General features: G+C 42.4%; 1 protein-coding gene across 1 annotated transcript in view; it reads right to left on the minus strand.

Annotated features, from left to right (window-relative positions):
• Positions 1–5,234: 5,234 nt before the first annotated feature.
• Positions 5,235–26,437, minus strand: part of usp32 (ubiquitin specific peptidase 32) — a gene marked incomplete at its 5' end in the record, with an annotated part of 99,278 nt that continues 78,075 nt past the window's right edge. Inside the window, 8 exons of the mRNA XM_080006770.1 lie at positions 5,235–5,455; positions 5,567–5,659; positions 6,889–7,286; positions 8,329–8,554; positions 9,066–9,257; positions 10,350–10,470; positions 14,211–14,297; positions 22,478–22,662. Coding sequence (XP_079862896.1) covers positions 5,282–5,455; positions 5,567–5,659; positions 6,889–7,286; positions 8,329–8,554; positions 9,066–9,257; positions 10,350–10,470; positions 14,211–14,297; positions 22,478–22,662 — 1,476 coding nt within the window. The 3' untranslated portion in view covers positions 5,235–5,281. The remainder of the gene's footprint in view (positions 5,456–5,566; positions 5,660–6,888; positions 7,287–8,328; positions 8,555–9,065; positions 9,258–10,349; positions 10,471–14,210; positions 14,298–22,477; positions 22,663–26,437) is intronic.

Raw genomic sequence — 26,437 nt, forward strand, 5'->3', positions numbered from 1 at the left:
CTCCAGTGATGAGCCGGGGCTTGCGGCAGGTCAGTGGTGGCATGAAGCTCCTCAATGCCTTCTACTCTTCCTGCTGCCACTCAAACTTGTGGGTCATGGAGTCCACAAAAGGCCTGAAGAGGCCCAACACCTTCACCGGAGCATGAAGCCTGGTGTTTTCCTTCTCAGAAATCTAAGATAGGTTGAGCCAGAGGTGGCGCTGCATCACCACTGAAAACCCCATCACATGCCCTGTGTCCTGCGTGGCACCTTTAGCCATCATGAGGCAGACACGTGAGGATCATGTGCACGCCGCAGCCGCATGTCTTCAAGTCTGCGGGCGACATAATTTTTCTCCTCCTTAATTTCCGAAAGGAGCGCTTGCTTCTTACAGTGGAGGGCTGAATAAGCAATAAGGAAGTATGACAGGCAGTGACCCAGTATATATACTGCGGGGTGGGGCCATATGATGGGTGACCGAGTGGCTCAATCACAGCCTGTCAGGGCCAAGTTGAGGTTTGGTCGGTTTAAAGGAGCTTTCAGCTTGATTCAGTGGAGCTGTCTGTAGACAGCTTAAGGCATAGTAAAAACTCAAGTTCGAAATGAAGTAAAACCACAGAGATCTAATTACATGAGACCCAAGTCCACTCTGCCCCATTTGTTTCCTGCAGCTCTCAGCGTTCACCTATTACCTATGATATGCATACCATTTTCCATGAATGAGTTAAAAGCTCACCTTACATACTGTAGTGTTTACAAAGTGAAAACAAATAAATGCACATAATTCACTTTTATAAAAAGATTTATTGATAGTGTATGTGGTGGCATTCAAGGTTAAAGCTAACAAAGTCATTATTTCATATACAGTGGGGCAAAAAAGTATTTAGTCAGCCACCAATTGTGCAAGTTCTCCCACTTAAAAAGATGAGAGAGGCCTGTTATTTTCATCATAGGTACATGTCGACTATGAGAGACAAAATGAGAAAACAAAAAATCCAGAAAATCACATTGTCTGATTTTTAAATAATTTATTTGCAAATTATGGTGGAAAATAAGTATTTGGTCAATAACAAAAGTTCATCTCAATACTTTGTTATATACCCTTTGTTTGCAATGACAGAGGTCAAACGTTTTCTGTAAGTCTTCACAAGGTTTTCACACACTGTTGCTGGTATTTGGCCCATTCCTCCATGCAGATCTCCTGTAGAGCAGTGATGTTTCAGGGCTGTCGCTGGGCAACATGGACTTTCAACTCCCTCCAAAGATTTTCTATGGGGTTGAGATCTGGAGACTGGCTAGGCCATTCCAAGACCTTGAAATGCTTCTTACGAAGCCACTCCTTCGTTGCCCGGGCGGTGTGTTTGAGATCATTGTTATGCTGAAAGACCCAGCCACGTTTCATCTTCAATGCCCTTGCTGATGGAAGGAGGTTTTCACTCAAAATCTCACGATACATGGCCCCATTCATTCTTTCCTTTACACGGATCAGTTGTCCTGGTCCCTTTGCAGAAAAACAGCTCCAAAGCATGATGTTTCCATCCCCATGCTTCACAGTAGGTATGGTGTTCTTTGGATGCAACTCAGCTTTCTTTCTCCTCCAAACACGACAAGTTGAGTTTTTACCAAAAAGTTCTATTTTGGTTTCATCTGACCATATGACATTCTCCCAATCCTCTTCTGGATCATCCAAATGCTCTCTAGCAAACTTCAGACGGGCCTGGACATGTACTGGCTTAAGCAGGGGGACACGTCTGGCACTGCAGGATTTGAGTCCCTGGCGGCGTAGTGTGTTACTGATGGTAGCCTTTGTTACTTTGGTCCCAGCTCTCTGCAGGTCATTCACTAGGTCCCCCCGTGTGGTTCTGGGATGTTTGCTCACCGTTCTTGTGATCATTTTGACCCCACGGGGTGAGATCTTGCATGGAGCCCCAGATCGAGGGAGATTATCAGTGGTCTTGTATGTCTTCCATTTTCTAATAATTGCTCCCACAGTTGATTTCTTCACAACAAGCTGCTCACCTATTGCAGATTCAGTCTTCCCAGCCTGGTGCAGGTCTACAATTTTGTTTCTGGTGTCCTTTGACAGCTCTTTGGTCTTGGCCATAGTGGAGTTTGGAGTGTGACTGTTTGAGGTTGTGGACAGGTGTCTTTTATACTGACAACGAGTTCAAACAGGTGCCATTAATACAGGTAACGAGTGGAGGACAGAGGAGCCTCTTAAAGAAAAAGTTACAGGTCTGTGAAAGCCAGAAATCTTGCTTGTTTGTAGGTGACCAAATACTTATTTTACCGAGGAATTTACCAATTAATTCATTAAAAATCCTACAATGTGATTTCCTGGATTCTTTCCCCCCATTCTGTCTCTTATAGTCGAAGTGTACCTATGATGAAAATTACAGGCCTCTCTCATCTTTTTAAGTGGGAGAACTTGCACAATTGGTGGCTGACTAAATACTTTTTTGCCCCACTGTAAGTGACTTATTTACTTAGTTCTAAGCCCAGTTCCAATAATTCCGTGTGCGGAATACCCATTGGAATGAATGGGCTTCCGGTTTGTTCTTGTCGTATTCAGCGTGAAGTGCGCTTTAGGGTTAAGAGGAAAATTTGATGAGTCTGATAACTTTACTGCAAGACCAGACCAGGCATCATTTGAACACTATCTTCAAGGCAAAAAAAAACATTTGTGCAAAAGAAAAAAGACAACAAAAAGAAACATCCACATTAGCCGATGACTTTAATTTCCTCAGCAGAATTTAATTTGTTGCTTGTATATTCATTACAGATCAACGGTATCACTCCATATACAACTACAAGTACAGTATTTTGTACAGGTCATATTCAAATACATAAGTTTTTTTTTTTTTTTTTTTACATTTTTTATTGGCTAATTTACAAACACGTATGTACATATTCAATGTCAGTGCAATGTCACTTTCTTTCAACAACACCTTACAAAAACAAATCTTTAAATTAACACATCTATAAGCAATGGAAATTATCTTAAATAAAAAGAGGCTACAAACAAAGGACAGACAGTTCAGTAGTAGATCGCACTGCCTGTCAATGCTCTCAGTTATCTTCGTGTCAAATAACATCCCTGCACTTTGCGGGATTTCAAATGAGTGTTTTCAGTGGATGTCAAACTGAGGCGTAAATCGAACTGTGTTCATTAGGAAGGATGATTCCCAGAGCGAGAAATATTGTCCTGCAAATTAAACCCCCAACTTGAAGTAATTCAACCGTGCCCATGTCTGTGCAAAATAAAAATAAAATCAACAACAATTATGGGGCAAATTCACTGTTAAATACCTTGTTTGACAGTTACTTCACCTTAAAAAAAATCCCAAGTGTATCTAACGTTGGTTTCTCAAATTCAAAAAAACCCTATGAGTCACGCAATGTACTTTCTCATCTATTTTCTTTTTTTTTATACTGCGGGACATCATTTACAACTTTTGGGTGTAGTAGTGCCGAAAGTGTTAGCACGGTTATATTAAGGTTTTTAATGGCCGCTAATGTCAATGTTGCGCTGTTTTTCTGTTCACAGTGATGAGACTAAATAATAATAAAAAATAAAAAAAACAATAAATCGCTAAAATGGCTTTGTTCAGGTTTGGGGCTCTATGTGGCAGATGGAAAGTCTGAATGGCAAAATAAAAATAAAAATGCTGTTAAGTGAAGGAAAGTGCATTTAAAAAATCCAATACACGGCCGGTTAGTGCGCCCTCTTTGGACAAACAGGGTAATAACGTTTAGATGTAATAGTTCGAAAACAATCCATTTCGAAAAAGTATCAGGATACGAGGGAAAACAGTTTGAATGTCTCAAACTGGTACAGGAACAGATAACAGCATCTGTCTATTTGCTGTTGGGACGTTTTGGGTTCTAATTTCACAGGGAAGTTGTAGTTTCTGATTCTATCTAGTCAAGTCATTCATGACTGTTGAGGAGAAAAAGTAAATTGGAATTGTCCTTGCAACCTTTCAAAAAAGGTTTACTGCACAGAGAACTGAACTGGGTGTTGACGTCAAGGCTTTGGCAAGCGACTCATTCACCCAGCGGCTTGGCGGCACACAGCAGAACACATTTAAAACCCCAAAATCACTAAACAACCCAGGCCCTTAACAGCAGCCGCCTATTATAAAAAGAACCAACTGAATTAAACCGGCTGTTATGTGAAGACTAGTCGAACATTCTTGATGTGCAAGGGTCTAGAAACGCAAAGGGTTTGAAGGTCCCGGCCATTGGAAGCGTTGTCTTGGAACAAGAATTATTGTAATTTTGGAAACCAGAGAGTGAGAGATTAATGCCATCGTAAACGGCCCTTGGCAAATCACGTGGCCCAGTCCCATGCTCTAGAGTTTCAAAATAAACGTACACCTAGGCTATCATTTGTAGGAGTTTGTGTGGAGTAGACACTGGCGAATTGCACAGAACAGTGTTGGCAACTACAGGATGAGTTGAAGAAAAAAAATCTATCTATTAGGCATAATTCATGAGCACAACTTTGGTTATGTTGATTTGCTGGGTCCAGTGTTTGTGGATTTATTTTTAAATAGGTATATGTACCATGAACCCCAAAAATAGGAAGCATGGATCAACAACGCTACAGAAAAGGCGTTTTTTTAATACTGTTGAGAACCTCTACAAGGACGCGGACGGCTAATGGACTGCACGAAATTGATGAGGTAGCACATGATTTTTGTCCTAGCGACAGCGCTAGCTATGGAGGAGCACGGATCAAAACCCTTCAGAGAACCCTTCTCAAAACGCAAAGCTCGTTACAATATCCAGTACAGCTCCTCGATGACAGACAGCTTCTTTTTTTCTTTTCTCCTTCTGGAAGTCATTGTTCCACGGATTCATTTTTGACGACTGAAAGTACGTCCTATGTGCCTGCCCCCCCAAGTGTTTAACTCACAACAAGGAATCAACATCAGTTCATTATGTTGGCCACGCTGACATACATTCGGAGATGCGTTTTTACGTAATGCGGGTATACGTTACAATTACTTCTTGATCCTTGTCCGGGATGCGCTGTATCATCGGGCTCAGTAAAGTGCACCAGTTTAGTGCTTTCACTGGGGGCTAAAAATGTTCTCTTGGCAAACTGCGCACAAATTCGCATTGTTTTCATCCAATCACTCAAGTGTAGAAAGTGCTGTGACCCCCCCCCCCCCCCCATACAGAAAATGCACCATTATCCCATGGCCATATATACTGTAGATTTTAGATTTGTTGCCAAGTCTGTGATTGTTCTCCCAAATGCTCGCAGTTTGACGGGAAGACGACGGGTGTGCGATCACTGGAGCACGCAGTACTTTTTGTAGTCCGACTCAAAGTCTTCGTCCATGCTACTGGTGTCGGCCATCTTCTTGCCGTCGGTCTTTGGCAGGAACTGGGAGTAGTCCACTCCTTGCTGTTCGTAGAAGAGGATGTAGGCTGAGTCTGTGTCAATTTCCCCAGAGTGCACTTCCTAGAAGGTGAGAGATCCCAACGTCGTTATGGTAAAGGTGGAAAGGGCGGAAGCGGCTGTTACAGTGTGTGAGGCCTTGGAATGGAAAGTGGAAAATGGAAGAGTGCTTACCTTACAGCTGCTGTCGTTATAACAGTACCATTTCTCCTTGGGGTTTTTGGCGTAGGTCACGTAGTGGCCTCCTCCCATGATTCCTGAATGGCACTGGGGGAGGAGGAGATGGGATAATATAAATAAGAACAAGTTTGGCAAATCAGACAGATGGTTCATTAGAAACACATTACCTATTGTTTATGTGTTTTTCATGAAATTCAACTGGCAGCCAGTATGACAGTTGACGGTAACAGTATGAAGAATTCACCTGATTGAAAACTTTTTTTTTTGTGGAAAGAAGTGCCACCTTGGTCAAGTGACTCCAACGTTACAGGCCTCATTCATGTCACAATTGTATAGTTTTTTTTTTGCAAATAGGACATACAGTAGTGTTTATGAATAATGCATCACTCCCTTTTTTTAATCTGTGCTGTCAGCAGGCTTGACATATAACACAGGGGTATTTGTATATATCCAAGACAGAGTTAATCTGCAAGTGGGGCTCAAATTCTCAACCTGCAAAGCCACTCTTTATTATTCATCAAAGAACTGCTTGCAATAACTGTCTTTTGGATGACCTGTGGAATGACAAGCACAGCATTGCTGTTATACATGACTGCCACCAACTCCCCGCTTTTGAGAATGATCTTATCATGGTTTGATCTATAAACAACTTATCATCATTACTTCTCCAAGAGGGGGAGAATCACCATGGGTGAGACAAATAAACATAGAAACAAAACATGTACTTAAAAAAACAAACACAGAAACATCAGACAACTACATGTTTGACAAAACGTAATTCAAATCAACGAAAGTTTAACAGTAATCACGGCACGTGGCCTCTTCCTCTTCTCATTTGAAAATCAAAACATTTGTCTGACGGTGGCACTAGAAGAAAGGTCACAGGGCCACCACATTTGCTGTGTGGATAGAAGATAGAGTCTATATCCGCCAGACATGAATATCCACAACAGAAGAAAAAGAAGAAAACGGACTATTGCAAAAGGTGGCCATGGAACTTTGATGCTTGGCTGCAAATTAGAAAAGGAGTGGCCGTAATTGTTTCAGTGATTCAGAATAAACTTTCAGTTAATGTTTATCTTAAAGAGATAAACTCTTTAAGCACTGTAAGAGCCTGCCGTACGTTTCTCAATAGTTAAGTGTGGACGAAGGGTTGAAAAGTAGAGAACTTATCCTTTAAAATTATTGCAAGAGTTAAAGCCTCGATTACGCACATTTTAGTATTTTTAGAGCTTATAGAGCTTATTGTGTGTATATTCATATATAATAGCGAATATTCAGTGATCTCGCCAAAGACGGACCTCAAAATCACTTACTGATATTGCATAGAGGTTGTAAATGTCTTCCAGACAGCTGTGGTTGCTGTGCTGCAGCAGGGAGGTTTCGTGCTCAGCGCTGAAGTCGGACGTCAGCTCGTTGCTCTGTGTGTTGTCTGCGCCCCCTCCATTCAACAAGATTACATCACAGTGGCTGCTGGAGGCCTCCACGCTGCCCGACAACTCTGTAGCTGCCGTCGCTTCGTCCCGTGGCTCGCCTGTCCCCTCCTTCGAGTCTAAGTTCTCTTTGCTGTTGTAGAGGCGGTGGCGGCCGCCCAGCTGGGGGAGGCGCAGGCGGCCCTGCCTGCGGGCGCCCACCACACCCATTTTGGGGCTGCCGGAGGGACTGCCGTTTCTGCTGAGGGAGGGTGCCGACTTCCTGCCAGAGGCTGGCGAGGCTGTAGGGTGACACCAGCAGGTGAGGGGTTGGAGAAAGAGCTGCACATTGACATAAAAATGGACAATAAATATGCTGTGTACGATGCTAAATGCAACCTCAAACTGCAATAAATGTATATATTTACCCTCCCTGCAAGCATATGAGGGTAACCCCTCAATTCCCATCAGAACATTTATCATTTTGTTTTTACATTTTTTCTTTTTATAGGTGAAGAGAAATTGTACTCCGCTGCAATGGATGAACATATATTCATTTCTACGGTCACTGATTAAAACAAGAAAACACTGCAGCACTGGCAACCGGTATATTTAAAAACCTGTGTAAAGCTTTCTTTATTTACACACAACTTATTTCCAAAACATTGGCGCTTAAAAAACAGCGCCCCTCCGCCCCGACTTCACCGCTTCCAAGAGCCGCAGACTAGTCGCTTCGTGCCGCATTGCCTGTCCAGCTCCCTTGCCCCTCGCATACTGAGGACAGTTCGCATCGCTCTGGACGCGGACTGCACTCAGCGGCAATAAAAACATAACCAATAAAATCTTATAAATGTATTTAGTAATTTTATTTTATTTTCCGACGTTAACCGAATGAAGCGAGTGGTGTCCCGATGTGAGCCCTTGCATTACAAAAGTCGGAGCAAACTTTAAAATTACGTCTTGTAGATCTAGTGAAGATTCGGCAACTGGAATGCTTATTTCTTGCCTCAGTTTGGTGGATTTTGGTGGACTGATAAGGTGAAATCAGTGAGAGAGTAAACACAACACGGAACATGGAACTCATGCTGAAACCCTATTGGCTGACATCATTTCAGAGTTCCTACTGGCGGTGCGAATGCAACCAGAAAAAAAATGCCTTGAAGGTATCTAGTTCTCGGGGGAACACCCCAGTTCATAGTTCCCCTCAGGGAGTCCCCATAACGGTTTATTGAGTTTGCTGGTAGCTGCTCATTGGAAAACCTGCCTTCTTAAACAGAACCTCATATACAACCCTTTAAGTCAATCAAGTTATTCTGAGTTGGACAAACTGCGGCCGCTACCGACCTTTCGGGAGGTTGCAAAAGCCGGCGGGGGCGGAGACTGAGGAGAGGTTGTCCGACCCCAGTCTCAGAAGCTCCTCGCCCTCGCTGCGGGAGTGTAGGCTCTGCTGGCCAAGGTCCCGTGGCGCTAGGAAGGCGCTGGGGTCGAAGCTCTCCTGCGGGAACTTGACAATCTTCTGAGACTTGATCCAGCGGCCGTTGACGAACTGGAAGCGTTTCAGGTGGACTATCTGCGCCAGGCCAACAGCACGTCACAGTAATGGTGAGCGGGGAGACCCGTTGCCGTTACCAGTTAGCTTACAGTAACACTACGATGACGTTTGGCATTGAGTCGAGTACTACAAACCCATTCTAGGATTCAATAGTCCCTGATTTGGATAAAAATTCCAATACCATATTAATGTTTAGGACGGATAAGATATAGTTAAGGACACTTACGCTTGCATAGAACTTGGGTTATACGATAGAATGCCTATTGTTTTTTATTGCGATAAAATACTTAAGATATCCATCCCCCCAAAATGTGATGTGTTTGATGTGTTTAGCAGCTGCACCACCCACAATACACCTTTGGTGCATCAATCAAGCAACAATAGAAAGTTAGCCGATAGCGGAATCTGGTGCAGAAACATTGCCTCTCTTTTATAGAAATTTGTGTATTTGCATATGTTCCTAAACATAACCAATAAACTTAAATCTAGGCAGGATCTCACTGATCTTTTCGGATGACGTTCAACTGACCAGTACAGGTGGCAGCCTCCACAGGTCCAGCTTCTTGGTGGCCAACCGGTGGGTCTTGCACTTGGAACAGTAGTAGAGCTCGTCCTCACCCAGCTCCTCCTCGCTGGTGAAGGCCTTCAGACAGCTGTCCAGGCTGATGGGCTCCGCCTGAGCCCGGCGAGACTGTTCCACGCTGCAGTGCTCCTCCACTATCTGGCGGGGTGGTTTAAATAGAAAGGCAATGCAAAAAAATGTTTTGGATTGGATTAGAATTGGATTCCCTGAATAAATATCCTGACGGACAATAGCAGCCACAGAAAGTCAGACTTCAGAGAGCTCTTTCCCACTGGGGAATAAATGTATTCTCATGGCTGCGATGCAAGGGACACTGTGGTCCAACTTATCTTTTAGGTTTTTGAAGTGTGTCTGTGCCTTCACAGGGATGGAAGTATAGATCATATATTTGAGTGTGTCCTTCTATTCATACTTAACAATTTGTGGTGTGATGTAATCTCCTCACTTTTTAGAATATGAGACTGCTACAAACTCAAGGTCAGTATTGGTTAAAACATTTTTTTTACAATTATTTCATAACCACTAATGAGAATAATTTATACTCGAAGCTCCCGATAGGGAGAACCTGCTCATTAATTCCATTTGAAAGTTGACATCAATTCTGTGGATGAACATTGACTGAGAAGTTTAACCGACGCTGAGCCATTTCTTCTGAATGTTGCTATGACTGAAGACAGGAATTATTAAAGTAACTAATACTCTTTTGAGTAATTTCACCCATACTGGAGTAATTCCTTTCATCATTACATCTACTTGTAACTTAGAACACTATTTGGCAAGTCATTATACTTCTATTAAAATGTTGAATGCTTTTTTGTATGTGCAATCTCTAGTGGAAAGGGTATATGCAATCTCTCCATTTTAAGACATATTAAGAAACTCATCAAATCAAGTTGCGTGCCTAAGGCACATTTGCTAACCAAACAAATACATTTCCTTTGTTCTCGCAATTTACAGCTTAGTTTATAGACAGCAATAGACTGCCAAAATCTTTCAGAGGCTTATATCGGGTTCCCGCTCTAAATGCACAGTCCAAATCCCAGACTTTTCCAATACCATTTGATGAACAAAGTCCCAAATGTCCAATGATGACTTTCTACTGAATCTAAATGGTAAATGGCTTTCAATTCACCATTTCTTATTAAGCATGGGCCTATTACGTAAAGAGCGGAAATACAAACAGCAAGAGAAAAAACTCACTATCTGGTGTTTGCAGTGTCTGTGACTCACCCTTTCCTGTGAGGTCTGGTAGCGGAGATGAAGTGCTGTCGGGTCCCAGTCCACAGCAATGTAGGCGTTGCCCACGGAGGCCCTGTCATCCGTACATTCTATGGCGCAGCCCCTGCAGAACCTGATATGACAGGAATGACAGTTGACGCAGGATGCTGACAGGACAGTTGACAGTATGATGCTGTTATGACGGGAGCACACATCCACACACATCTAAGGCATCAACCAAGTTGATGATAAATGACAGTCATGATCACAATTCCAATACAAATTGCTGAAGCAACATTGGCATGGACTTGTAACAAGAAAATAAAAAAAATATATATTGCAATACTGGGTAGATTTTGTCCACCTTGAATTTAACACCTGATCCTAACTCCTTTCATTAGTCAAATGTAGAAAAGAACAACTGCACGGGCTATTCACTTCTAACTTTCAGCAGACTTTGATTTGTTTTTATTGACTTTCCTGCAGCTGCTGCAGCAATCAGTATGTGACTCACTTTCTGATATTTCAGGGTGTCAGGCAAACTTTATTTTTATATTTTAAAATTTATTATACATGTTATTCTTGTTTTTTTTCCAATTTTTTTTATTGAAATACTCTTAGATATTTCCAGCAATAATTATATTGTCTCTAATTTTTTTTAACTGAATGAAAATAATAAAGAGCTTAAGTTTTATTTTATTCATGTTACATAAACTTTTTATTCATGTTTTTCATTTTAATCACGTTTAATCAATTGTATTAATATTTATAAAAACATGAAAAATTCTCTATCCATTAAATAGGGTTAGGCTCAATTCATCCTTTTTGTTTTCCTGGGGGATGGCAGGTGGAAAGACATATATGCAATAACCCACCCACCCACCCACCCACACACACACACACACACACACACACACACACACACACACACACACACACTCACACTCACACACACACACACACACACACACACACACACACACACACACACACACACACACACACACGGATATTCGGCTTTTGGGTGAAATTTCAGGATGAACCTAAAATGCACTATAACCTTTACAGGTGAACTTAATTTGACCTTCTCTAAACTTTTGAATGCACATGTCCAACTGTTCAATGTTTCAGTACTTTTTGCACAACTTGCTGTTCTCTAACAGGGAGCTGAACAGCAAAATTCACAACAGGTGTTTGATCCATGAATCGACCAATACATTTCCTGGTTCAATTAGAATTGGTATTTAAACAGTCCTCTTCATCATGCTGTTCATATTTTGACATCATGAGACAAAGACGACACCTAACAATTGATCAACAGTACCTCGCCATTGCGACGCCTCAAACAGGATGTTCTCAGAGGGAAGTGGCCACTGAGCTTAGAGTGTCACAGAGTGTCATCAGCAGGTTGCAACAGAGTTACAGAGAGACTGGAAGAGTCACAGAAAGGCATAGAAGTGGACGTCCTTTGGCCACATCCCACACTGATTACCGCTTCATTGTGAACAGTGCCCTGCGGGGCCGGATGATGAATGCCACTCAACTCCAGGCACATTTAAGGGAGGTGAGAGCCATCCAAGTGTCACGTCAGACCATTCGAAACCAGCAATGTCTGCGTGCTAGACGACTTGCAAGGGTACCTGACCACTCCACCAGGCACAGGCATCATCGTCTTGAATGGGCCAGGGAGCATTAAAGCTGGACGAGGAGTGGGCCTCAGTGCTGTTCTCTGATGACAGTCGATTCATGTTGAGCAGAAATGATGGCCGCCAACAATGTTGGAGACGTTAAGGAGAGCGCTATGCATCAGCCACTGTTGTTAAGCTTCAGGCTCTAGTGTTTTTTATTTTTGTTTGTTCGTTTGGCCAGACGAGCCTTTGGTGGTCTTTTTACATTTTCCATAAATTTCACCCGAAAGCCAAATATCCCTAACATTTTGTGAGTACTGAGAAGTGTGTGTGTACACACACACACACACACACACACACACACACACACACACACACACACACACACACACACACACACACACACACACACACACACACACACACACACACACACACACACACACACACACACACTTCTCAGTACTCACAGATAGTTAGGGATATTTGGCTTTCGGGTGAAATTTACGGAAAATGTAAAAAGTTCATGCTACAGTGATATATCATGAAAGTAGGGCATTTAAGTAGAAGCATGCAATGGTGATTTCCTCATCTCAAACAATTTATTGAAACAAAAGCCAACAACAGCGGTCGGTATACCACAACAAAGAATGTCAATGTCTGAATAACTTGTTATGTGAGCATCAATTACAGCTTGAAAACGACGTCTCATGCTGTTCACAAGTCAACTTATTGTCTGCTGAGGCATGGCACCCCACTCTTCTTGAAGGGAGGCCCTCAGGTCATTGAGGTTCTGGGGTACAGAGTTACAAGCCTCTACACAGTGACTCAGCTGATCCCATAGGTTTTCTATGGGATTCAGGTCTGGAGAAAGCGCAGGCAACTCCATTTGAGGTGCCCCAGTCTCCAGCAGCCGTTCCCTAATGATGCGACCTCGATGAGCTGGAGCATTGTCGGCCATGAAGATGAAATGAGGCCTGTGTTGTTCATGCAGGGGCACAATGACAGGATTAATGATGTTATTCAGGTAGTATGGGCTTGTCACTGTACCATTCACAAAGTGTAGGGCAGTTCTGTATTGACTAGACACACCTGCCCACACTGTAACACCACCACCACCAAAGGCTCGTCTGGTGACAACAGTGGCTGATGCATAGCGCTCTCCTTGACATCTCCAACATCATTGGCAACATCATTTCTGCTCAACGTGAATTGACTTTCATCAGAGAACAGCACTGAGGCCCACTGGTCCCTCGTCCAGCGTAAATGCTCCCTGGCCCATGCAAGACGATGATGCCTGTGCCTAGTGGTGCGGTCAGGTACCCTTGCAGGTCGTCTAGCACGCAGACCACGCTGATGTAAACGGTTTTGAACGGTCTGACGTGACCCTTGGGTGCCTCTGAGTGGCATTCATCATCCGGTTCTGCAGGGCACTGTTCACAATGAAGCGGTCATCAGTGTGGGATGTGGCCAAAGGACGTCCACTTCTATGCCTTTCTGTTACTCTTCCAGTCTCTCTGTATCTCTGTTGCAAACCGCTGATACACTCTGTGACACTCTAAGCTCAGTGGCCACTTCCCTCTGTTAACATCCTGTTTGAAGCCTCACAATGGCGAGGTACTGTTGATCAATTGTTAGGTGTCGTCTTGGTCTCATGATGTCAAAATGTGAACAGCATGATGAAGAGGACTGTTTAAATACCAATTCTAATTGAACCAGGAAATGTATTGGTCGATTCGTGGATCAAACACCTGTTGTGAATTTTGCCGTTCAGCTCCTTGTGAGAGAACAGCAAGTTGTGCAAAAAGTACTGAAACATTGAACAGTTGGACATGTGCATTCAAAAGTTTAGAGAAGGTCAAATTAAGTTCACCTGTAAAGGTTATAGTGCATTTTAGGTTCATAAGGAAATTTCACCCGAAAGCAGAATATCCCTTACTTTTTGTGAGTAGTGTGTGTGTATATATATATATATATATATATATATATACACACACATTACTAATTACCTACAGTTACCCAGTATCTAGAACGATGGACCGCATTGTTGACTTAGTCTCATGTTACGTTGATAGATTAATTTGGAACATTTTCAAATGTGTTTAAAGGGGAATATCACTACAAATGTCCTTACATGTAATTTTCGGATTTAAAGGATTGAGAAAGGACATTAGACTTTAAGTGCTTCATCATACTGTTTAGTATGTGTGTGATAAAGAGACACAGGTAACTTTAAATGTCTTACCTGTACCAGGGACACCAGGCACAGGAGTTGCCATCCTTGCCGACCACCCGTAGTGTGAAGGGGTACTGGTAGCCCATGCTGTCATCACTTCAAACAAAGAAAAGGATATACAGTATTAGTAGTTATAGGGCCTGGGTGATGTGGAATAATTTATTATTGAGGGAATTACAATATTTTTTCCAAGATACACAGTATAGACAGGTATTAATACATCTGCTTATATGTTAGTTAAATCCCATGTAGAAGAATGCAACTTGAGCTCATGTTTGTCAAGTATGATATCGGACCAAGCCTTCTTCAAATAAACTATATGCAACATTTTTAATTTCTTCAAATAAAACTCCTTCAAATACAGACGTCACACAATGATGACATTTAAGTTTAATATTCTCACAATCGCTATTTTAATTTAGAGAAATTAAAGGGGACCTATTATGCAACCTTTCCAACAAGTTAATATTGGTCTCTGAGGTCCCCGAAACATGTCTTTGAAATTTTGGCTGAAAATGCAAAATATGCATTCTAGCCATTCTAACATGCCTCTAATACATCCTGTTCCAGGACGCGCTGATTCAGTGTGGCACCACCCTCCTGAGGCTCCTCCTCATATTAGATCTACAATGCCTAATTTAAAAGTTTGTTCCAACTTTTGTTGCCGTGCTCCAGGCATGTGGGGGACACCTGCGCAGGGATTTCTTGTTTCACGTAAACGTCGGAAAATTAAATAAAAACACCTTCAATAAAAACACAATTTTTATTGGGATTAGTAGATCGCGTCTAGCAACTGCAGCCTACCGTCTATCTACACACATACTTTTTTATTATTATTTTGTTTATAGAAAGAAACACACAGCAGAACTATTTTTTAAATACTTATATTTACATCGTCTGCAGTTTCTTCACGGACAGTTGATATTACAATGGGAGCCAATTAGAGATGGCAGCTGGACCATGCCAGGGACCAAGCAGATCCATGGCTGGTCCGTAGCTGATCCCAGAAGGGTCCCAGCAGAGACCTTCCCGGGATCTTGCCTGTTACGATGTCCCCCTCGATGACGTAATGGATGCACCCGCACCTGGGAACGCACCCAAGCAACATTTGTGGAAAAGCAGTTGCAATGTTTTATCTATCAACCGGGAGGAGCAGTTCTTCAAAACTGAAAGCAACTCGAGATAATCCTGCATTTGTTGAAAAATGAAAAGTATACATGTTTTGGAATGGAACATACTGTTAGGGCTGTACAATTAATCGTGCATTTACCGCGATGCCGATATTGGCCTCAACAATTAATTTATCGTGACCAGCGGTGATACATTTTTTTCCTAATTGTCCGCTATCTGCGGCCAGATTCACAAAAGATATTGCGCTAATGACATGACAGCGCAAACACGCACATAAAGTTTTGGTGCCGGGTGAAATTTGTACTTGTTTTGCATTTGATTGCAATTATCCATATAGTAAAGTGAATAACCCGTGCATCAGCGGGAACCAGGAACAGAGATGTGTATTGGAGTCTCCATTGATTCCACACCAGAATTGTAAGTGCATATTTGTTTATTACGCGGAGATTTGAGCAGATCTGAACACACCAGACGTCCATTCAATGAACAGAAAAGAAAATGGTTGTTTGTGCATCATCTTGGTGGGATGATGTGCAAAGTGTTGAGCAAAAGTGAAACATAAACAACATAAATGCATTTACCTAATAGGCAACATTGTTTACAATAGTAATAACAATAATTATGACAATTACATGGTGATATTGCACATACATAATTATTATTAATAATATAATTAATATCAATATTATTATTATTAATTATTATTATTATTGAACATTTCCTCAGGTGCTTTTGAGGTGAGTGGGAGGGAGGACAAGATGATCGTGGCTGTCAAATACTACACGATATATAAAGTTATGATCCTGGACACATTTTTCACCACAGTTAATGTCGTCTGCGGTTCTTCTCATGTGCATTTGCTTTAATCACACTTTATTTATGTATTTATTTGGGACAGTAATCAACATGTTCTAAACATTTATTTATCACAGAATTAGCTATTTTGATTCTGTAGTACTTTAAATCGATATAGTGATATCAGTATAATAAAAACAGAAGTAAGCAGTGTCTTAATAAATTGAACATATATACACCCACCCACCCACACCCACAAAATGGATCAATGGAATCGTGACCACAATATTGAGCAAAAAAAATTGTGATTATCATTTTTGCGACAATCATGCAGCCCTATTTACTGTACATCTAATAGAATCAACATATTAATCTTAGATTTTAAATCAACATTATTTGTTTACACAGATGCAAGGGGAAAAAAATATCTTATCCTTATGCCCTGTTTATTTACTATGAAGCCTCCAATGGTTTTCTGATCCGCTCCTGTTTGCCCTGTTAAATCTTTTTTGCTACGTTATGCTGTTAATAGGCTACAAACTCAACACTTACCAGATCCATTTTAAATGAAAACATTAAGACATACCGGACGCAACAGCCAGGCGGTTTGAAAGATGAAAAAGCATTTTTTTCAATTTTTCATCTTAAGCCGTTTATCAGCCCCACTGACACCTCCAGGTCCGAGCAGGAGCCCAGTGGTGCTTAGCCCGAACCCCACTTCTGCACCTGGGGAAGAGCACTTCGCTGCGGAGCCAATCATATCCTATCTGATCAATAAGTTCGGAGTTGCTCCAATAGGTAAAGTTTATACGTTTATTTTTACAGTGTGTGTGTGTGTGTGTATATACAGTATAGACAGAGGGAAATAAGTATTTAACCCTAACCCAACATTTTTCTCAGTAAATATATTTCAGATGGGGCTATTGACATGAAATTTTCACCAGATGTCGGTAACAACCCAAATAATCCACACACACACAAAGAAATCAAAACATATATGACCATAAATTGTTATATGTAATAAAGTGGAATGAAACAGGGAAAATAATTTTACATGCTTGCTGAAATGTATTTAATACTAGAAAGCCTTTGTTGGTAATGACACCTTCAAGACGCCTCCTGTATGAAGAAACTAGTCGCATGCATTGCTCAGGTGTGATTTTTCCCCATTCTTCCACACAAACTGTCTTCAAATCTTGAAGGCTCCTGGGGCCTCTTCAATGAACTCCGATCTTCAGTTCTTTCCATAGATTTTCAATTGGATTCAAGTCAGGTGATTGACTGGGCGATTCTAGCAGCTTTATTTAGTTTCTCAGAAATCAATGGAGAGTCTCCTTGGCCATGTGTTTGGGATCATTGTCTTGCTGAAATGTCCGCCCTCGTTTCATCTTCAGCATCCTGGTAGATGGCAGCAAATTCTTATCAAGAATGTCTTGGTACATCCATTCATCCTTCCTTCAATTATGTTAAATCTGCCAGTACCATATACTGAAAAACAGCCCCACACCATGATGTTTCCACCTCCAAACTTCACTGTTGGTATGGTGTTTTTAGGGTGATGTGCCGTACCATTTCTCCTCCAAACATGGTGTGTGCTATGACATCCAAAGAGTTCAATTTTGGTCTCATCTGACCAGACTATTTTATCCTAGTATTTCATTGGCTTGTCCAAATGTTGTGCAGCAAACTTTAAACGAGCCCCAACATGCCAACATTTTTCTTCAGCAATGGTGTCTTGCATGGTGAGTGTGCATAGAGCCCACGGTTGAGTGCATTACTTATTGTTTTCTTTGAAACAACTGCACCTGGTCGTGGCCGGTTGATGGTGAAATGATGTTCTTTCCACTTCCGGATAATGTCCCCAATGGTGCTCACTGGAACATTCAGAAATTTAGAGATACGTCTGTAACCAATGCCATCAGTATGCTTTGCAAATGTCTTGAGCGAGCTCTTTGGTTTTACCCATCATGAGATGCTTCTTGTGTGACAACATGGTAATGAGAAACCTTTTTATAGGCCATCAATTAGGACTAAATCAGCTGATATTAATTTGCACTGATAGTGGGCAGGATTGCTATCTAAATACTTATTAGCTTCCCATGCCTTTTTGCACCTCCTGTTCTTCATGTGTTCAATATTTATTCCCTGTTTCATTCCACTTTATTACACAACGTAATTTATGGATATATATGTATTGATTTCTTTGTATGTGTGGATTACTTGGGTTGTTACCGACATCTGTTAAAAATTTAATGTCAATAGCCCCATCAGAAACATATTTACTAAGAAAAATGTTGATGTGTTCAATACTTATTTCCCCTGCTGTATATAACACATTATAACCACTTTTGAGTCACTACCGATGCAGGCCGAAGATATAGCCTTGCACTTAATGGCCGATCGCTGTGTCATCCTAAGGTCTGGAAGCCCCTACATCTAAGCCAAACATATGCAATCACAGAACCATTGATGAAAATTACACATTCCAAAGTTGCAATCAACCCCTTAATCTGTTTTTCACTGAGAGGTGAAATGAGGCGACGAGGCGCTGCCAAGCGACTGATTGCAATGCATTTCAAACAGAGCGCGGCTTCATCCGGCTGCAGGGGTGGAGCAACAACCGATGACGAGCTCACAGCAACAAGGAAAGTTGAGCAAGTTTCAACTTTATGCAAACGAGCAGCACAGAGCAACAGGCGACAGTCAATAGGAAGCAAGATATGCTCTCAATGGCGCTGGTCCTTGAAAAATAGATGGTCAGACCACTGCATTGTTCCTATTATTTTAACTGAAAAACGTCACTCAAACTATCGCTAAAATAAGGAACACGTCATCTTATGGTTCTTCAACGAGGACAATTCTTTATTTTTAAGGGACGGATGGGCAAGATTATTTACGTAATTTCTTCCAAGTTTATTTATTTTGCCATGTAGACTACACAAATTAAATAAAAAAAGAAGTAGACACGGCACCATTTATCGATATAATGTATATTAAATATGGAAAAGGAGAGAGGTTTGAAATGTTAGGTGCACACACAACAGCCAGTCGATTCTGAGCCCACATCGTCGCCGGCAGTGTGACTATACGGCGACGAGACGAGAGCTGCTCGGCTTCACATCTGTCGCCAGCGGTGTGTATTACATAACTTTTTAAAAAATTACTCAAAATGATGAATCTATTATCAAAATAGTTGACCATTCATTTAATAGTTGCCAACTAATAGATTGATGAAGCATTTCATGCAGCTCAAAAAATAGTTGACCATTCATTTAATAGTTGCCAACTAATAGATTGATGAAGCATTTCATGCAGCTCAAAAAAAGGATAATTAAATTAATTTGTGAATAAAAACCATGAAGTAAAAACTGTTTTAACAATAAAACAAATTGTTCAGAAGGATCCATACACTGTTTAGCATATTTATCGTTTGTACAGATTATTATTATTATTATATCGCTGGTGTTAATTCTTTTCTATTTACTTTTATTCTATTGATTTGTCATATTTTATTCTGTCATTGTTGTTTTTTGGAATTTAGAAAATGTAACTATTGAATGGGTGGGGATGCTGATGGGGGACTGTTTCTCAGAGAGAGCGGCGCCACTGCAGAAATTAGTTGCGATATTTCACAATTATTTTGAGTAAAATAAAATTTGATAGTTCAAAGAGTTATTTATTTATGTCTAACTATTTATAGTAAGTTATTTTGAAATCAAAAGGCTAAAGATTAGAACCTATAAATCTACACACTTCGCCACTTTAAAAAGACAGAAAACTGCCGTTTATATCATCTCCCACTAGTCACTTTACTGTATGAAGTATTGCATTGTATATCTGTTTTGTCTTACCTCTGAGCAGTACATTGCAGTGTTACAACTTACACCAATGTGTCTATCTTACTATTCAGTAGGACACTGCATTGTTGTGGCCCACTACTATTTAAGATGTCCTCTATCAAGTTGACTATCACTAATTTTATTCTCTGTATTATACTTTCTTTCTTTCAGGTAAATCCTTTTATATCATTTATACTACACCACTTCTTTTCATTTCAGATTTTTCAATTATTGTTTTCAAATACTCCTTAAAATGTTTTTAAATACTGTTTCATTTTAATCACTACTATGCCCTTATTTTAGTTATTATGTAAAGTTGCTCATTTTACGCACATTTTAGTATTTTTAGAACTTTTCCCTGCATATATGTATGACCGTATGTATATGTATGTGACAAATAATCTCTTGAACTTAAGTATTGTAAAAAAAAAAATGTAAATAAAAAACAGCTATAAAAACAGCTTCAGCTTGTATTTTGAAATTGAAAAGCTGTGCCACATTTAGATTGGATCTCAGAATCATAAAGACCTTATTCATATGAAAAAAAAAAAGCTGTTGAACTCTGAAGGGGTTTAAATATCTGAGGTCCATTGAAATCTCTCTGAAATATGAACTTGCTTTTGTGAAGTAAGCGCTATCTCATGGTGGCACACTGCAATTGAATAAATGGGCATGTTTACAGTTTAAATTAAACACGTCCTGTCAGAACACATCAAAAGGGCGGGGAGACTCCCAGCCAACTGGGAGCCGCCTGGTAACACGGTAATTTGTGCTGGTCTGTAAGCCAACAGAGCAGTTCTAATTCTACTGAAGTCCTTTGTGACATAGAAAAGGTCTGCAAATCCGAAAGGCTTGTTTCACCACATGTTCTCTGAAAAAGAACTCACGAAAAACGGAGTTGTCTTATTTCAGTTTGTGTGTTAGTAGGCCCATCAGAGACCCAAATGTATGTGGACAAGCACTGAAAAAGTGAGTTTTACATAATAGGTCCACTTTAAATAAAAGGCATATCGCTATATGAAAATACCTTAATTTCATGACTTATATATGAGAAATGGGATGAACAACAATATGTAGTTCTCGCCCAGCCCAAGTAGTTATGACTTTGTATATTAATGTTGACTTTTAATACAAATATTTGTTTTCAAGTTGACATTTCCAAATGGAGTGACATGTTCCAGGTATAACTGGGATGATAACTTATTATATTATCTAGCCCTTTTATTGAATATTGATTTGAATAAGAATAAGTACATTTGTCAAAGTATCAAACCCACTGTATGTCACAGTCAGCTAAAAATTCTCTAGAAACAAGCAGTACTAGCAGAGTTGAAGAGAGATTGTTTTTTAATGTATGTCAGACAGTCAAGGGAAAAGAGATCATCATGGGGTGGGTCAGTGCAAGTAGGGTCCAGGTGTAGTCTGATAAGTGGGTCTTGGGGAGCGATTCAGCCTTTCTGCCACTAGGGGGAGTTTCTTTTACTATTGGGGAGCCAGGGATGAGAGGAGTTGCAACTGGGATGAACCACCCTTGAGACCATGTAGCGTCACAGGAGCAAGGCGGCCTGCAAGGGTATAAGAAGTGGAGGAATGAGTCGAAGTCTGGAACCTGACTAGTTGTTGGAGATATGAATGAGGAGCAGTTGGATGGATGGACTTGTCGGAGAGCACGACGTCTGTTATCCGAGCAGAGATGGGAAGCCAGTGAAGAGATCAAAGGAGGGGCGCGACATGAGTAAATTTTGGTTGATGAACACTTGACGGGCTGCTGCGTCCTGGATGCGCTGAGAGGTCTGGTGGAATAGTCCAACCAGAAGAGTGTACGGTAGTCTAGACGGGAGCTGGCGAGCATCTGAACCAGAACTTGTGTCGCATCCCTTGTGAGGTATGGTCGTATTCTTCAGATGTTGTCTAGGAAAAACCTGCAGGAGCGACTTGTAGCAGAGCAGGAGAGCTGGTTGCCCAGAAGGCTCTCGGCAATCTGAGATGGAGATACTTTGGTGTTCTCAATGGTGATGGAGAGGTCTGTGTGAGGGCAGTCCTACACCATTAACCTACACACTAATTCGCACTACAAAAAAACAAAAAAAAAACATTACCTATTTACCATCTGTGAAATGTGGAATTAGACATCCGCATTCATCTCTTTAGGTCTTCAAATTAAGTTTCTATGTAGCATCACAAGACTTCGCCACTAGCTAGTGTTAGCATTAGCATGTAGGTGGAGTGATGTGAGGGATGTGAATCCAGGCGGACAAGTGGTTGCAGGTGACAACGGTCATTACTCAAAAATATCCGACCAAACCAGAATCGGGTATTCCGCAGAGCTGCGTGATAATGTGTATTATACTATCGGACAGAAAAGAAAGTGGTGTGTGTGTGTGTGTGTGTGTGTGTGTGTGTGTGTGTGTGTGTGTGTGTGTGTGTGTGTGTGTGTGTGTGTGTGTGTGTGTGTGTGTGTGTGTGTGTGTGTGTGTGTGTGTGTGTGTGTGTGTGTGTGCACGAGCTCACCAGTCCTGAGCGTGGTTGCTGGCCTCCTGCGGTGGCAGAGGGCTGGCCAGCCTGGACACCTGGATCCAGACCGCATCGTATAGGTCCTTCCTGCTTGTGTGCACAGTGCATGGCACAATAAGCGGCATGCCAAACAGACTGGGGCGGTTCTTCTGGGACGACAGGAAGTACAGCTCCGTTCGCATCTGAGATCAAAGAGAATGAATAACAGTAACATATCGATTCACTGGTAAATGATAAAAAAAAAAAAATCGACTTCATGATTCTGGGAACCTTGGAAAGCCTTCACTTTGGGTCCTCAACTCAAAAACAACGTGCCGAACGCCAAAAGTTGTAGGTATGTGGTTTGTCAGTTTCTTTCACAGAAACAACCATCCCATCTGAAATACTAGATATCCATAAAAAGCTAGATATCCATAATGAATGTTTTGTATACAGGGATATTGATTGGTTTTCTGACAGGGAGAACGGTTGTTCTTAATAATGTCATGAACTGATCTTTATTGTCGCTGAAACCCGAAATGTGCTTTCTTCTGTCAATGTTAAGCCATGCACATTTAGGATTCAGGTTTACTTTTTACCTACTATCCCATTGGAACAGGCTGTTCTTATAGGCTAAGAGGGTTGAGTGTTACCAATCTTTATATTCTGTATGTGCTTGATCAATCAAACAACACAAAGTACATTCGTATTGTCACACAATTGTATCGATTGTGTTATTATCCAAGATGGTGCCGCGGATGGCATCCTCAGTACTGCGATCTCTGGTACTTTTTCTGTTTATTTGTATAGTTTTCAGCTCTCCCTCCCTGATCACATCAGCAGGGAGGAACTTTAAAACATCTGACAATTCACTTGTCAAACTTTTTCACCGTCATTCACCCAACCAGAATGTTTTACAGAGCTTTTAGTCGGGAGGAGCAGCAGCCCTCTATGGGATTAACAGGAGAAACTGACGGGGGCAGCAAGCCAGAGTGCTCAATAAATTGCGACAGTTGAACTGCGCTCCCATCAAAACATCTGGCCCTGTGCTTCACCGAAACCTGGCTTGGTGAGCACATCCCAGATGTACCACATACCAGATGTCGGCTTCTATATAAACAAAGGCTGGTTTACAGATGTCATAGGGTTAAAGGAATTATGCAGCGCTTACTTAAGCTGCCTTAACACATGAACTCCAGACAATGTAGTGTAATGTAATAATGTAATGTCAAGACACTCAGGTACGGACATTGTCCGGAGTTGCCGTTTCACCGATGTAGGACACAAAAGGAGATCGTGTGCTACAGACGGTTTCAGACACGTTCACACCTACAGGAAATATTCTTGTTTGGTTTAGGCGAGGGGCAGATCCTTGGTAGAGCGTGTAGGGGGCAGGACGTGAGGCAATAAAGCATGGCACTGCAGAGTTTACAGCACACCGAACCCAGGACATTATGCAGACTCTGTACTAGGGTGCTGACAAGTTAAAGTGTGGTTAATTTCTGGTCAAACTGATTCGGACATTTGCGTTCACACATACAGCTCCTCCAGGTAATGTTCGGGTAATTTCAGGGCAGCAGTGCATGTGTGAAAGCAGCTTATGAAGACCCTTTTCATCAACTGCAAACTGTTATATTCAACGCAGGAGTTTTCCTTGTTCATGCTGGTCAGTGTTCACATCCTATGTGTTCTATTCTATCCTAGGCCTGTGTTATTGAGGCATTACAACACCTGACTGACCAGATAATAAACATGGAGCACAAGAATCCAGACTCAATGCTAATTGTTCTTGGGGACTTCAACAGAGCAAAACTCAGCCACGAACTGCCAAAATACAGACAAAGTGTCTTTGACCAGGGAAAGAAACATACTGGACCATTGCTTTACCATATTAAAGAACACCTATTGCCAGGGCCAGACTGGGAAAATCATTCAGACCAGGAAATATAGCGCGAAATACAGCCCCAGTCAGGCTGGAGACCTGAGCGGTTTGCACATTTTTCACCCTCGAGGGTGTTCATGAGGCCGCTCTAGCCTCATCTGGAGCTACCCCCTTGAGCCAATTGCACACACCTGGGATCAATTACCTGCATCACTCCACACAGTATTTAGTCTCCAGCTTCCCAGTCATTCTTTGCCATACCGTCAACTAGCTTACCCGAGTTGTACAGCTACTGGCTCCGTTCCTAGTTCCAAGTTCCTAGCTCCGAGTGCTTGTTTCAAGTCTCTAGTCTTATGTGTCTTCCCCTTACCTGCTTGTCTCCTCTCTTTGACCCAGTCTGTCCGTCCCTCTCCAGCGTGCCCGGTTTACCAGCTTGTCTCCACTCATCGACCAAGGCTGTCCATCCTTCTCCATCCAGCCCGGTTCCCCGTCTCTCCACCCAGATCCTGGACCCCTCCTCCCGGTCATCATCATCCCTGGCTGGGTCCCCCCGGCCAGCTCCACCGTGTGGCCTAATAAACATCCATTGTCTGCCTCCCGTCTCCCCATGTCGTGCATTTGGGTCTCACCTAGCCCTGGTCGTGACAGTACGGTCTGGCCTTCCTTGTGCAGTGCGCAGTGTTTTTTTTTTTTTTTCAACAGCAGCCATCATTGATCAGGCTTGATGGCGGGCGCCATCAAGCCTCTGATGGCGCCCGCATCGCATTCCTCATCTCCTGCCTGAGAGGGGCGGCTCTCGGCTGGGGTTCCGCGGTTTGGAGTCAGGGGGGCCCCATGAGTCTCTCCTATGATCTGTTCACCCGCTAAATGGGGATGGGGATGGGGATGGTAGCTCAGGAGGTAGAGCTGGTCGTTTAGTAATCTAAAGGTTGCTGGTTCAATCCCAGGCTCCTCCTGCTAGCATGTTGTAGTGTCCTTGAGCAAGACACTTAACCCCTAATTGCTCCTGATGGCTGCGTCCGTCGGTGTTTGAATAATTGTAAGTCGCCTTGGATAAAAGCGTCTGCGAAATGCAATGTAATGTAAATGAGAGTCTTCGACCACCCAGTTTGCGGCAAGGAGGCCACCAGAAGACTCCTCTCCCTGCGCCAGGGTCCCCGTAGCGTCGAGTTCCGGACACTAGCCGCAGAAAGCGGCTGGAATGACGGAGCCCTACAGGACGTGTTTCAGTGTGCCCTGAACGACGAGTTGCGGGACAAGCCCACGGACCTGGACCAACTGGTGGAGACCGCCATCCGCCTGGACAACTGGCTATGGGAGCGCCGGCGCGAGAGGGAGGGGGCGAGAGGTTAGGGTTAATGGATCCTCTCCATGCACCACACACCAGCCATTTGGATGTGTAAAGCGCTCTCGTTAGGAGCTCTGAATTTTTTCCACTACCTTCATGTGTAAGCCTTGGTTTAATAGCCAGTAACCAGTTTCCACTTGTGGGGAGCGGGATGGAAGATTTCCAGAGATGGAAGCCAGGTTTCCCGACCGAGGCGGGAGCACCCACGCCGTACCCATGATAAGGGACCTCAGGTTCACAAACCAAGTCTGTGTTGGCCACCAAGGGGCCACCAGGACCAGCTCCACACCTTGTCCAGTTCCTGTTGCAACAGTGGGGGGAATGCATACAGACGAACCCGAGGCCAGTGGTGAGCCAGGGCATCATGGCCCAATTAGGGGTCGTCGTTCCGAATGGACATAGAGAAATATGAGCCATGTCTCATGAAGCGAACAGATCCACCTCTGCTTGGCCAAATCAACGCCAGATCATGTCCATGACCCGCGGATGAATGCACCACTCCGACGCTTGCTGCCATTCTCTCGATAACAAATTCGCTCCCAGGTTTTGCCTGCCCTTAATGTGAGATGCTGACAGGGAACAGAGGTGGGAATTAGCCCACAGTAAACACCACCTGACTCCCTCCTTGACACCACCTGATGCATGGCTAGGGAGCAGAAGCCACCCCGACGATTGATATAAGCAATTGTCACAGTGTTGTGGTGTCTCCTCACCTGCAGCGTGAAGTGAAACAGGGCCAACCGGACTG

The sequence above is a fragment of the Zeus faber genome (assembly GCF_960531495.2).
Source record: "Zeus faber genome assembly, chromosome: 9".
In the NCBI taxonomy this organism is placed as follows: Eukaryota; Metazoa; Chordata; class Actinopteri; order Zeiformes; family Zeidae; genus Zeus; species Zeus faber.